This window comes from Sus scrofa, chromosome 9, assembly GCF_000003025.6.
Source record: "Sus scrofa isolate TJ Tabasco breed Duroc chromosome 9, Sscrofa11.1, whole genome shotgun sequence".
Classification (NCBI taxonomy): Eukaryota; Metazoa; Chordata; class Mammalia; order Artiodactyla; family Suidae; genus Sus; species Sus scrofa.
The window spans coordinates 5,232,125-5,245,861 of record NC_010451.4 but is presented as its reverse complement, the minus strand read 5'-3'; the positions used below and the strand labels follow the sequence as shown (position 1 = coordinate 5,245,861).

General features: G+C 39.7%; 1 protein-coding gene across 1 annotated transcript; it reads right to left on the bottom strand.

Annotated features, from left to right (window-relative positions):
• LOC100512976 (olfactory receptor 51A7-like) lies at positions 3,856-7,068 on the bottom strand. Its single transcript, XM_021062397.1, is given in 3 exon segments — positions 3,856-6,284; positions 6,287-6,552; positions 6,555-7,068. Coding segments are annotated over 3 exon segments (1,059 nt in total). The 5' UTR covers positions 6,688-7,068; the 3' UTR covers positions 3,856-5,624.

The following is a 13,737-nucleotide window of genomic DNA, read 5'->3' as shown; positions in this document are numbered from 1 at the left end:
GTCTGAGCTCAATGGACCAAACAGATATTCTGATCAGAGCCACCTGTCTCCTCTGCCTAGGTCAACCTCTCTTTTTTTGTCGTTTAGGGCTGCACTGGAGGCATATGGAGGTTCCCAGGCTAGGGGTCGAATCGGAGCCGTAGCCACCGGCCTACGCCACAGCCACAGCAACACCAGATCTGAGCCGCGTCTGCGACCTACACCACAGCTCACGGCAACACTGAGCGAGGCCAGGGACCGAACCTGCGTCTCACGGATGCTGGTCAGATTTGCTTCCGCTGCTCCACGACGGGGACCCCTATGTCAACTTGGTATTCCTGGCAGACAGGGAATGCCAATCCCAAGTTTGGTTTGTTTGCTTCAGCTTTCTGTTCAGCTTAAGCACTGACGACTGGGATTCTGCTTTGCCCAGACCCCAGTCCCCTTTTCTCTGAGCACTAACAGTGATGTCCACATACTGTTTAGACTGAACATTCACTGTACAATTTCTCTCTTCTATAGCATATCCAGGTTCTTCTGACAGCTCCCTGGGGTCGCTTAAACATCGTACACGTGTGTGTGGCAGAGGCCAATGTCTTAAGCGGAGGAAAACAACGCACAGCCATCCAGAAATGATGCGACTGTAAATGACAGTTTTCCAGCCTCCGAGGCCAGCATCACAGACGGAACCTCTCTTGGCCTCAGGCACTTTGTGGCAAGTCTTTGTGTTTCATTATACCACAGTTCAGCATTTCAGATTTCAATTTCCCATTCCCATGTTGCTGCCAAATAAGTGTCTCTGTGGCTCTAACCCCTGCAATGGGATAAAATACAACTATTATGCAAAAGTTCAAGAATCCCAAGATGCACCTAGTTATCGACAAAGAATATCTGTATTGGGTTGCAGAACAAGATGAAGGGTAGAAATATTTTCTTTTTTAATTTATTTATTTATTTTTTGTCTTTTGTCTTTTGTCTCTTTTTGTTGTTGTTGTTGCTATTTCTTGGGCCGCTCCCGCGGCATATGGAGGTTCCCAGGCTAGGGGTTGAATCGGAGCTGTAGCCACCGGCCTACACCAGAGCCACAGCAACGCGGGATCCGAGCCGCGTCTGCAACCTACACCACAGCTCACGGCGACGCCGGATCGTTAACCCACTGAGCAAGGGCAGGGACCGAACCCGCAACCTCATGGTTCCTAGTCGGATTCGTTAACCACTGCGCCACGACGGGAACTCCAGAAATATTTTCTTAAGCAGCCTGTTAATGAGCCCGGAATAAAACAGCCTTGGGGAAAGAGACGTAACTAAGAGAATCCGTGAATTTAGATATGAACTGGAGGAACCGGGGTGAGGTACACAAACCTGGCACAGACAAGGGCATATTCGAGATGAGGTGACATGGTGCCCACTGAGGACTTCAGGAATGACATAAAACAGAACAATATTCTTCAGGATTTATGTATTTGAGCGCAGACATCACTGCTCCGAGAGAGGAAAGGGGAGCTAAGAAAGGCCAGGAGAAATGAATTACGCAACAGCAAAGAAGAAATAATTTTCCACAGAGAGCATCACGCTACAGCTGAGACGGACTCTGAAACCAACCTGCAGCAGAGTGGACGGTCCAGGTCTCACCTCTGACCATCCAAACGTCCCCTCATCAGTTCTTACTGATATCAATAGCTTTTTAATTGTTTCTTTGGAAGACATGCCTAAGCATTTTTTTTTTTTTGTAGATACACAACTCTATTCACAAGTCATAAATTCAAAAACACTTGAAAAAACATGTTCTTTTTTCATTTTCGTAAGTTTGATACCAAATTTATTGGCAGCGAAAGCTAGCATGACTTGCTCTGAGTATACGTATGGTCATTATTTACTTTGCATCGAGGAAGTACTAACACATCTCACTTGAGCTGCGTCGGAATACTGGGTTCTGCCTCAAGGGTTATAGCATCTTCTCAAAGTATAAAAAATGCTGAATTCCCAGGGTTTTGGATGAGCAGTTATGGAAAGGTGGAATCATTCTTCCAGGTTTTGATGGTCATGGCTAAGGCGGTCAGCCACGTGTGTTAATATTTTACTTCTCCAAATGCACGTTTTTATCTCTGGCTCAAAATGCAGCTGCTCAATACCAAAATTGCTTGCTCAAGGTCAAAAACATTTTCATCAGTATACTTGATTGTTGTTAGGACATTACTTTGAATGTTGGTGTTATTTCAACAATGTATTTGGAGTTTTAAAACATGTCATATATATGTGTATATTGCTATATATTTAAAATTCTTAAATATATTGAGAAATATAGAAAAGTTTTAAAAAGATAAGAGAAATCATTCACAACCCTGCCAATGAGAATTGTATGGTCTATGACTTAGCCTTTTTTTAGTAAAAGCCAATATATGTGCAGACACCACATATATTGATAAATCAGGACAAGAGTGCGTATCTGAATGTATATCTTAGTTCTTTGCCTGATGTTTCTCATACTCTCTATTAAATCATAGTCTACCTTAGACTTAACTTCTTCTAGGAACCTTTCCTCTGATTCTCCATTAAATAGGCAAATTGCCATTATTTTAATGTGCTTTCTTATGTGTATACATGCCATTTACCATACTTTGTTCAGTGAATTTAATTATTTCTTGCTTGTTCTCCTCACCTCCAGACTATAGCTCCTTGATAGTAAGCTTATGTGCTCTGTTTCACTTAATCCTTATCACGTAATCTGGTGCTTAGCAAATACCACGTAGTTGTTGATGATATATTGCATGGGCGAATAGTATTTACTATTATTTGTGTATTACAGTTTATGTTACATTTCCTACTAGTTAACATTTCAGACGTTTATGGTACTTTTATCATAGCAAATAATCCTTGAAATATATTCTGATCAATATATATTTGATTACACCTAGAATGTGAATTATTAAATTTAGTGGGTAAGACTGTAGTCTCTGCAACTAGAGTCAAGTTTAGATTCCTGGGTTAGATTCAAGTTTATAACACTATAGCTTTGTGTCCTTGGAAAAAGTTTTTTAACTTCTCAAAGCTCTAAATTCTTAGTCACCAAAACAGGGGAACTAATCAAATCTACATTCCCATTCCCACATTCTTGCAAAAATTAATGGAGTTAATACAAGTGAGTATGCAGCTCAGTGTCTGGTACCTGGTAAATGCTGATAAGATCCTATTATTGTCTTGTAAATTATAACCATTGAAACAATATTCATACACGTAATTGCTTTTCAATAAAAATTCATAACACTTTTCCCTCCTACTTTTACATTTTTGTTATTTCCTTAGAAAATCATTCCCATCCAGAGGTGATTTAATTAATTAATTTATATTTAAGAAGACTTAAAATTATCTTTGTAATTAATTTCTAATTCATTTTAGTTTATTTTCATGTATGATAAAAGATCACAGATAAACTTTTTTTTAAATTGGCGCTAATTTTTTAACTATTATTATTTGAGTAATCAATCTATTTTCAATAATTTTCTGATATCCTTAATTATATGCTAAGTTTTCATAAATGTATGATATATTGCAGTATGTTTGTTCTATTTGCTTGTTCTTCTCATTGATTTGTTGGGTGCACTACACAGAGTTTATAGTTGTTTAATAAATATCACTATAATAAAGAGCTTTATTATAGTTTTTATTTATAGTTTCTATGTATAGTTTCTATAAACAGTTTGTTTATTTGTCTTTTTTTTTTAGGGCCGCACCCGTGGCATATGGAGTTTCCCAGACTAGGGGTCTAATTGGAGCTACAGCTGCCGGCCTACACCACAGCCACAGCAACGCAGGATCCGAGCCTCGTCTGCAACCTACACCACAGCTCACGGCAATGCTGGGTCCTTAACCCACTGAGCGAGGCCAGGGAGCGAACCCACAACCTCATGGTTCCTAGTCTGATTCGTTTCTGCTGCGCTATGATGGGAACTCCCAGAGAAGTGGCTTTTTAGAAATCTTACAACTTGAGCCATTGTAAAGATTTGAATTTCTGAGTCGAAGGCAAAAACTGCCCAGAGAATGAATATTCTCCTTCATGACAAAAGTGTTGGCTCTTTTTTTTGTTTTTGTTGTGGTTAAACAGGACATGAGCTGCTTTTAGGGCAGTCCCTTTGACTTAAAATGTATTGGCAGTAAGTTTTCCATCATTCCAGATCGTCTCTGTGCTTATAATTTATTATCATACTCTGATTTGCGAAAAAGTTTTATGGTAGTTGTTCTGATTGCTTTTTTTTCCCAGACTGAGTTGGGAAATGTATCAGAGTTCTATCCAGATGTCATGCATAGACAGTGCACTGGAGATGAGCCAATTAATTTGATGTATGCAGTTATTTCAAGGAAATAAAATATGAGTAAGAGAGACAGACATGTGAACTAATAATAATAACATCATTGGAGAATATTAGGGGCCACAGAGAAACAACTTAGTAATATAAACTGGGAGGAGGTACAAAAGGTGTCCCTCCTTTTCTTGATTAAGCCGTGGACATCAAGACAACGCCATCTACAGAACAATAAGTACCCAGGTAAACTCACCTGGACACACCACTAATCCATGTGAATATTTAGCCATCAGAGAACAACTTCTTCAAAATGATTCTTTGTAACATAAATAAAAGTATTTGTGAGTTCTACTGGAGAAGGAAAATACTGAAATGTATTATGAGTAATTTTCTTCTGCTTCTCAGCATAAATTGTTGAGTTCTCTGGCTTAGTCTAAATTTTTACAACTTTGTCGCCTACTTAATACTCAGGAATAAAAAGTGAATAAGAAACAAATGAATTTTACAGGAAATAATTTGAGATAAATAAACATCTTTGGCTATCTATCTTTTAAAAATGGAATGATATATGCATAAGCATGACTGTATTGCTTAATATATAGTCACTTTTTTTCCCGCTAGTTTAAAACCATTTCTAGCTTGTCTGGTGTCACTGAATATGTCAAATACCAAAATTCAAGTCCCTAAGTAAGCATGAGAACTATTATTGTTGAACATACATGTCAGATTAATCAAGAATATCTATGCTTTAAAAATTACTGTGCTACCAGCTTTTCTTTTTCTTACCAAGAGTGGAATCAACCCTCTGTTCTCCTTTCAGTATCTATGACTACTTGGAACCCTGTTGTAAGGCAGAAGAAAAAAAAACCTCGCATGTCTTAAAGAAGGTTATAAGAGAGTTTATGGTCATGATTCAAGGCTACTAGAAGCCTAAAGTACAAGAGAAAAACTGGCTGCCTCTATTTGATTGTTAAGAAAAGAGCAAAGGGAGAAAATACTTAAGTAGCTCATACTTGACACTGGGCTTTCTCACTTAAATGGGAAAACAAGAATTCATATGAAATTGACTCAAGTCCCCTCAACAAATACAGTCTGATTGGGGTAATGTCTTTAGCCTCTAGAACCTGTGATATCTGTTCTCTACAAGGGAGCGTAATCTCTATTTCCATGCGTACTCATTCTTGTGCTATAGAACAGTATATGTAAAATTCCACATCTGTGTATTGATTTGAGCTTTTAATAATATTACAGAACTATCTTACACACATATGTCAATGGCCATGCCATTCCTAAGCTTTCAAACGTCAATGCCCAGTCCTTATGTTGTACCGATTACAGGCAGGATTAAGAAAGATAAGAATGAACCCTCCCGAGTATGTTGCTTAGAAAGGTATTATTGGATTCCCTGACCCTGGCTGACCCTGGCTGACCCTGACTCTTCCCCATACCTTTATTTGAGACCCAATTTCCCAGAACCTTCTCACGAATTTGCCGTGTCTTCACACAGTAGACAATGGGGTTCATCAGAGGGGGCACCAGCAAGAAAATGTCAGCGATGAGGCTCATGGCCCCCGGGGGTTTGTGCCTGCCAAAGCTGTGCATGGAGGCCAAAGCAATGATGGGCACATAGAAGACGAGCACGGCACAGATGTGGGAGACACAGGTGTTGAGGGCCTTGAGCCGCTCCTTGTGGGATCCAGTTCCCATCACTGTCTGCAGGATGAACACACAGGACACAGCAGTGAACCCGCCGTCTGTCATCATACAGAGGGCAGCCAAGAAACCATAGAAAAAGCTGACCGTGTTGTCAGAGCAGGCCAGCTTCATGACATCCTGATGGAGACAGTAAGAGTGAGAGAGTAGGTTTTTCCTACAATAGGTCCATCTTTTAAGAGTGAAAGGAAATCGGAGCACCAAGAGCATGCTTTTAGTGAGAAATGCCAGGCCTGTTTTGGCCACTCTGGCATTGGTGAGGATGGAGCTGTATCTCAGAGGGTTACGGATGTGGCCAAAAAGCGGTCCAAAGACATGAGCAGGAGCACCGAGGACTCCAGATCTGTGACTCCATGGATAAAGAATTCTTGAGCAAAGCAGGCATTGGGAGGAATTGCTGTAGCACTGAAAGCAAAGATCCTCAGCATAGTGGGGCGGGATGAGAGCGACAGCCGCAGGTCCGAGACAGCCAGCAGGGAAAGGAGGTGGCACGTGGGCGCAGGGATTGAGGGCTCCGTCCTGATCACAAAGAGGATGCTGCAGTTGCCAAGGATGCCCCCAGGTCCATGAGGCAGGTGGGAACAGGGAACCATAGGTGAACATGCTCCAGGCCTGGGATTCCAATCAGGAAGAAGGTGCTGACCTCCGTTTCAGAGGAAGTGAGAGTGTGCGTGGGGAACTGGCTGGGAAGCATTTACTCCAGATCTGAAATGACACTTTCCATACAGGGCTGTTATGTTCACCTCTCTCCTTTCAGCACGTTCGTCTGAGACATAAACAAAGAAAGTATGGTTTTGAAAGATTCTCCTGTCAAGGAATAAAAGAGTAAGGTATTGCTTCAAAACAAACCATTGATGACAAGTCGGACAATGTTAACGACAAGCAGAATCAGGGATACAGGTAGTGTCTCGACCAATCACACTTCTCCCTAAAGTCCTAGGAAAAAATATCCACATAAATACCTGCAAATAATTCCCCCTTTACTACCAGGCTTTGCCCCTTCCCACTCCTAATCTGATGAAATAGTTCACACAGTCAGGCTGAACGACAGGTAACTCTGTTTGATCCAAAGTGAGCTTGGAATTTAAAAAAAAAAAAAAAAAAAAAAAAGGAGGAGGAAACCACAAAAATCAGATTTTAAGAGAACTGTTAGCAAGTTATTTCTCTCGGCTAGAGCGACTCACAGAACTCGGGAAACATTTACTCACTAGGTTGCCAGTTTGTTATGAAAGGATACAGCTCATGAACAACCAGATGGAAGAGACGCAGAGACAAGGAACGTGACAAGAGCAAGGAGCTTCCATGCTTCCCTGAGCACCCCACTGTTCCCCACATCTCCATGTGTTCGCCCACCTGGGAACTTTCTGAACCCTGTTCCTTCAGTTTTTATGGAACTTTCATTACACAGGCACGACTGATTAAATCCTTGGCCATAGGCAACAGAGTCAATCTCCAGCCCCTCTCCCCTCCCCTGAGGTCAGGGAGTGTGGGACCAAAAGTTCCAACCTTCTAATCCTGAAGTTGGCTCTCCTGGCAACCAGCACCCCCACCTTACATGAGGTCAGAAAGTCATCCATTAATGTGACCTTTGGTGCTCTTGTCACATGGGAACATCCAAGGGAGCTCTGTGCCAGAAACAGAGCCGAAGACCAAATACTATTTCTTGCGTAAATCATAATACAGCACAAAGCTTAATTCTTACAAAGCATTTTATGTCCCCTAAATATCCTCCTAAAATCAGTCTTTTCCCAGCATGAATTTAATCCTCTGGCTTTGGAAGATCAACAGGGCTGCTGGGCTTTTGTCTCTCTCTTCCTGATTCCATCGCTTCTTTCTCAACTCTATTGTAGATGCTCTTGGCAAAGTGATTTTTAATGTGCACCATCCTCTTCCCAGCCTGTTTGTAAAACTTGCCTATGAATCATATGGATCAGATAAACGTTTTTGAAGGTTTAATTATCTACATAAAGACAGCAAAGCCATAAGTGAAAAAGGTTTTATTATGCACCTAATTCCTCCCTTCTAAAATACTTTCTCCATGATTATAATAAAATCTATAGTTCCTAATGTATCTGATAAGGCCCAAGAGTGTAAGCTCTCTAGGAATCTCTCTAGGGTGGTCAACCACACTTCATTTTGGTGCTCCTCAAACATTCCAACAGTTTTCCTGTCTCAGGATGTGTGTACTCGCTGTTTTCTAGGCACTAACTGCTCTTTCTCAAAAGTCCCATCTTCAGAAAGGCTTCCCTGACACTCCAGCTGCCTCAGTGCTACCCTATCCCCTTATCTCTTTGAAACAGCTCCTAGCTAGTGTTTACCACAAGAAAGCTATTTCAGTTATACAACTAACTTTGTGCACTCCTGGCATATAGGAAACATTCAACAACTATTTGTTAGATAAAATAAATGACTGGAAAAGCTTTTTTTAAGACAATGTCATGGACAACAGACTTGTAGTTGCCAAGGGGGAGAGGGAGGGAGTGGGACGTTTGGGAATTTGGGGTTAGCTGCAAACTATTGCCTTTGGAGTGGATAAGCAATGAGATCCTGCTGTATAGCACTGGGAACTACATCTAGTCACTTATGATGGAGCATGATTATGTGAGCAAAGAGAATGTGTATATATATATGTGTGTGTGTGTGTGTGTGCGCGTGTGAGACTGGATCACCTTGCTGTACAGTAGAAGATTGACACAACCAGCTATAATGGAAAAAAATAAAAATAATTATATATAAAAAGACAATGTCAGTGTATTTATTGATTCGACCATATCTTTTCTGAATGTTTAAAAATACATTTATTAGAAGATCTTGGTCTTAGCCTTAGTTTAAAAGAATATTCTTTATAAAATAATAAGATAATTCAATATGAGTGCAATAAATAAGATACATAAAATTCTGAGATACTTATTAAGAGAGCCCACTAGCTTTTATATATGTTGTTATGTAATAAACAAAAATATAAATAAATAAACTTCATAAAGAGATAGATAGAAAAATGGATAGTAGACAGATAGATAGATAGATAGATAGGACACTTAATTTTCTCCCCAGATGCTAAGGTCTGGAGAGACAGGAAAAAAGTAGAGTGGACTGTCAGAGGAAAAAAGCAGTAAAATTGGAGGGATGGAGATTAACGTTAATTGCCTCATGCTGGATGTCTTATATTCGTTATGTTATTTAATCCTCACATGGTATTCTTACTCCTGATTTACACATCTAAACGCTAAAGCATAGAGGTATTAATTTCTTAAAAAAATATAGTTATGGACAGGCATGAGGTTTAAACATCTGTTACATAATTTTAGGTTTTTTCCAATGATACCCTGCGTCTTATCTCATGTTAATTAGTTTGTTTAAAAGTTGAAAAAATCTCAAGGAAAACTGCATTTTAATGGAAGCTATATAGAGATTCTGATGTTGTTGAGTCATTCAACTGTCAAGGAAGGGCAAGGCCTTGAACTTCATGACTTGTCAATTCTAATGTTCTACAGAGTGGCCTCCTCAGCTACTTTACTCAGCACAAGTCATTTCAATTCAACTTTTGACAAAATTGTATCAGGTGAGAGATAAACAGTCAAGAGAGATTGTTGGTAGCAAAATCCAGTAAGTAGAATCAGTTGTGATACAGTAAAGCTAAAGATACACAATCGATACTTGCTCAGCCAGGTCAAGAGGTGAGGAAGATAGGCAATGGCTCTTAAGAAGCTGAAAGGAGGAAAAAAGACAGGAATACATATTCTTAAAAGAGGGAAAAAAGAAAGCACTGGCAACGTCTACCATGTGTTAGACATGGAGTTAGACAAGTTTTATATCTATATAATGTAAAAATGTTTGCTCCATTTTTATGTGAACTTGAAAATAAATATATATCTGTGAAGCCTCATAAGCTTACTGATCAACAAGAGACACTAAAATAGAATTGCTTTGAGGATAAGAGATACAGTTGGTGAAGTCCTGGTCAATCTGAAACACTATAAACCTCTTCCTACTACCAATAGTTACCGTCAAAAAAGGCCCCGATGAAAAAAAAAAAAAAAAAAAGGAGTTCCCGTCGTGGCACAGTGGTTAAGGAATCCGACTAGGAACCATGAGGTTGCGGGTTCCGTCCCTGCCCTTGCTCAGTGGGTTAACGATCCGGCGTTGCCGTGAGCTGTGGTGTAGGTTGCAGACGCGGCTCGGATCCCGTGTTGCTGTGGCTCTGGCGTAGGCTGGTGGCTACAGCTCCAATTCGACCCCTAGCCTGGGAACCTCCATATGCCGCAGGAGCGGCCCAAGAAATAGCAACAACAACAACAACAAAAAGACAAAAGACAAAAAAAAAAAAAAAAAAAAAAAGGCCCCGATACCTTTGTTTCTCAGGTACTCAAGAATTTCTTAATTAACTGCCTCGAATGTCTAAATTTTATTACTAATAAGAACTAAAATTCAGAGATATTTTCTCTTAGATGGATGATACCTGAAACTGTTTATATATACATATTTCTATATTTATATCTAATTTACTTTTCAGAGAAATCCTCTGTTTAATAACTTAGGAAGGAAAGAAATAGCTAATGATGGATAGAACTGGAATTCAGCCTAGGTGTGTCTTATTTTCTGGAAGAATGCTAAGTACTACTTTACACTACTCATAATAGTACTTTCTTTGCAATTACATATGATTTAACTAGCATAATTAAGTTACTCTCAGGTCCCTCTTCCAAAGTACTTTTTCCAGTTAACTTGAAACCTTAATATCCTTGCACCTGCCCTTTCTTCCAAGACTAAAGCCCTCTCCTCTGATTCTTGTCTTATGGCTATAAGATCCTGTTATCCGTGTTCTGACTCCTGAACCTTCCTATTCTTTGCTTAGGCAGATACATTTCACCGTTTTATCAGACTTTTCTATTTCCCGGTCCCTAAATCCCAGAGAATTCTGACTCTCTCCAGCGTTTCATCTACATTCATCAACAACTGCATCTTTCTGACATGAACCATAGATACGACACTCAACAGTGCCAACAGATGGCTAAAAGGAGATTTAGCGCATTTTCACTTTTCACAGCTTCTTCTACAAATTCAAGTGAAAGTATCCTCTTGTCAGTAAACGAAGCACGGAGCAAACCTTCCTCCATTTCACCCATTGCGACTTTTTTTTAACCTCTCAGCCCATCCTGTATCAAAAAGTCACCCTCTCTAGGTCCCAGCTCATGGTGTGCCATGTTTCAGATACACCCCCAGGATACAAAGCCATATTATAATATTATGTTAGGGCCCTACTGCACTCACCATTTAAACACACATAGGGAAACAGCAGTGACTTTAGGCCAGCGACTTCTCAGCCTCCGTGAACTACATCTATTGACCAAGACCTTCATCTACGGGTCACAGACTCTTTGGGCTGTCTTCTGAGTTTTCTAATGGGACACCAATTCTTCTGGCTCTTCTATCTGCTATAAACAAATAACTTCCCTGAAAATTTTCCGAGAAATTCCCCAAAGAAGACCTGGTATGGGTTTGTATTTTTAACTCATTGGTTTCCACAAAGACATGAAAATGTCAGGGAGTTCCCCTCGTGGCTCAGCGGTTAATGATCCCGACTAGGATCCATGAGGATGCAGGTTTGATCCCTGGCCTTGCTCAGTGGGTTAAGGATCCAGTGTTGCCGTGAGCTGTGGTGTAGGTTGCAGACGCAGCTCTGATCCTACATTACTGTGGCTGTGGTGTAGGCCAGAGGCTACAGCTTCGATTTGACTCCTAGCCTGGGAACTTCCATAGGCTGTGGCTGCGGCCCTAAAAAAGCAAAAAAAAAACAACCCAAAACCGCAAAACACCAAAAATCAGAAAATGTCAGACTGAGATGTTCTACAGATTTTGGAGACCTGAACCCATCAAGGACAGCTTGCCTGAGGGATTAGGGAACGCAGCTGAAGCTACCAGGAAATCATTTAGTTCCAAATTAACTGATATGTTAATTTAGGTTCATCATTTCTTAGTATATTCTTTTTTTTCTTTTTTCTTTTTAGAGCCACAGTTGCGGCATATGGAAGTTCCCAGTCTAGGGGATAAATCACGAATTGGAGATGCAGCTGCTGGCCTAGGCCACAGCCACAGCAATGCAGGATCTGAGGTGCCTCTGTGACTTACAACATAGCTCACAGCAACAGTGGATCCTTAACCCACTGATCGAGGCCAGGGATCGAACCCACATCCTCATGGATACTAGTCAGGTTTGTTACCACTGAGCCACTATGAGAACTCCCCTTAGTTTATTCTTATTTTTTATAGTCCATGAAAATGTTTTCCCTGTTTTATTATTGGAACATAATTTACAGAGTGAGACAGAGACATCTGAAGTGTACAGCTCGACTTTTTAGTTACATATGCAACAAAATAGCATTCAAATCTGATTATGAACTTGTCTTTTTCTTTTTAGTCCTGCTACTTTTTCTTTTTGTGCTGTGAAGCTTTCCTATGACATGCACAAACATTTAAGATTGTTACGACTTCTCATAAAAAAGAATGAAATAATGCCACTTGCAGTAACATGGATGGACTTGGAGATTATCATATTGAGTGACGGAAGTCAGAAAAAGACAAATATGTGATATCACTTATATGTGAAATCCAAAAAAAGTGATACAAATAAACTAATCTACAAAACAAAAACAGACTCACAGACTTAGAAAACAAACTTATGGTTGCCAAAAGGGAAAGGCGGGGTGGAAGGATACATCAGGAGTTTGGGATTAATATATATGCACTATTATATATAAAATAGTTAATCAATAAGGACCTTACTGTATAGCACAGGTAATGCTACTCAATATTCTATAATAACCTATATGAGAAAAGAATCAGAAAAAGAATGGATAACACATTTTAAATCCAATATACTCCAATATATAATAAAATTGAATTTAAAAAAACATAGTTATGACTTACTGATGATTTTACCCTTTTATCATTGCACAATGTCTCATTTTTTCCTGGTGGTAAGTCTTGTTTTAAATTACATGTGCTCTGGAATTTATGGTAATATTCGCTGTTCAGATTGGAATGCATGATGTATTTTTTCCATCCTTTAACATTTAACCTATCTGTCTTTTTATTTCACATGCAAATTTTGTAATCAGCATCTTTTTTAAATCTAATGTGACACGTGTTGTGCTACTGGGGTCTTCAGCCCATTGTAGTTAATGTTATTGCTGATACATTTGGTTTTATGTCATTATTTTATTTCCTCATTGTCTAATCTGCTTTCCCTTCTCTGTCACAACTTTACTCACTTCTTTTGAACCTTTTTTTTTTGGTCTTTTGTCCTTTTAGGGCCGCACTGGCAGCACATGGAGGTTCCCAGGCTAGGGGTCTAATCAGAGCTATAGCCGCCAGACTACACCACAGCTCACAGCAACGCTGGATCCTTAACCCACTGAGCGAGGCCAGGGATTGAACCCACGACCTCATGGTTCCTAGTCGGATTTGTTTCTGCTGAGCCATGACGGGAACTCCCTTTCAAATCTTTAAATCAAATCAGTTCAAGTAGGTTTCAGTATTCTATTTTATTTCCTTAACTTTTTGGCTGTACCTTTTTGTTTTTCATCTTTTGGTTGTTGCTCCTTGGATCATGGTATGCATCCTTAACTTTTCAGAGTCCACCACGAATTAATATTATGCTGTCCCATAGGTAATGAGAGAAACTTTTTAACAGCATATTTCAATTTATCTCATTTTGACCTATATGCAATTATTGCCAGAGATA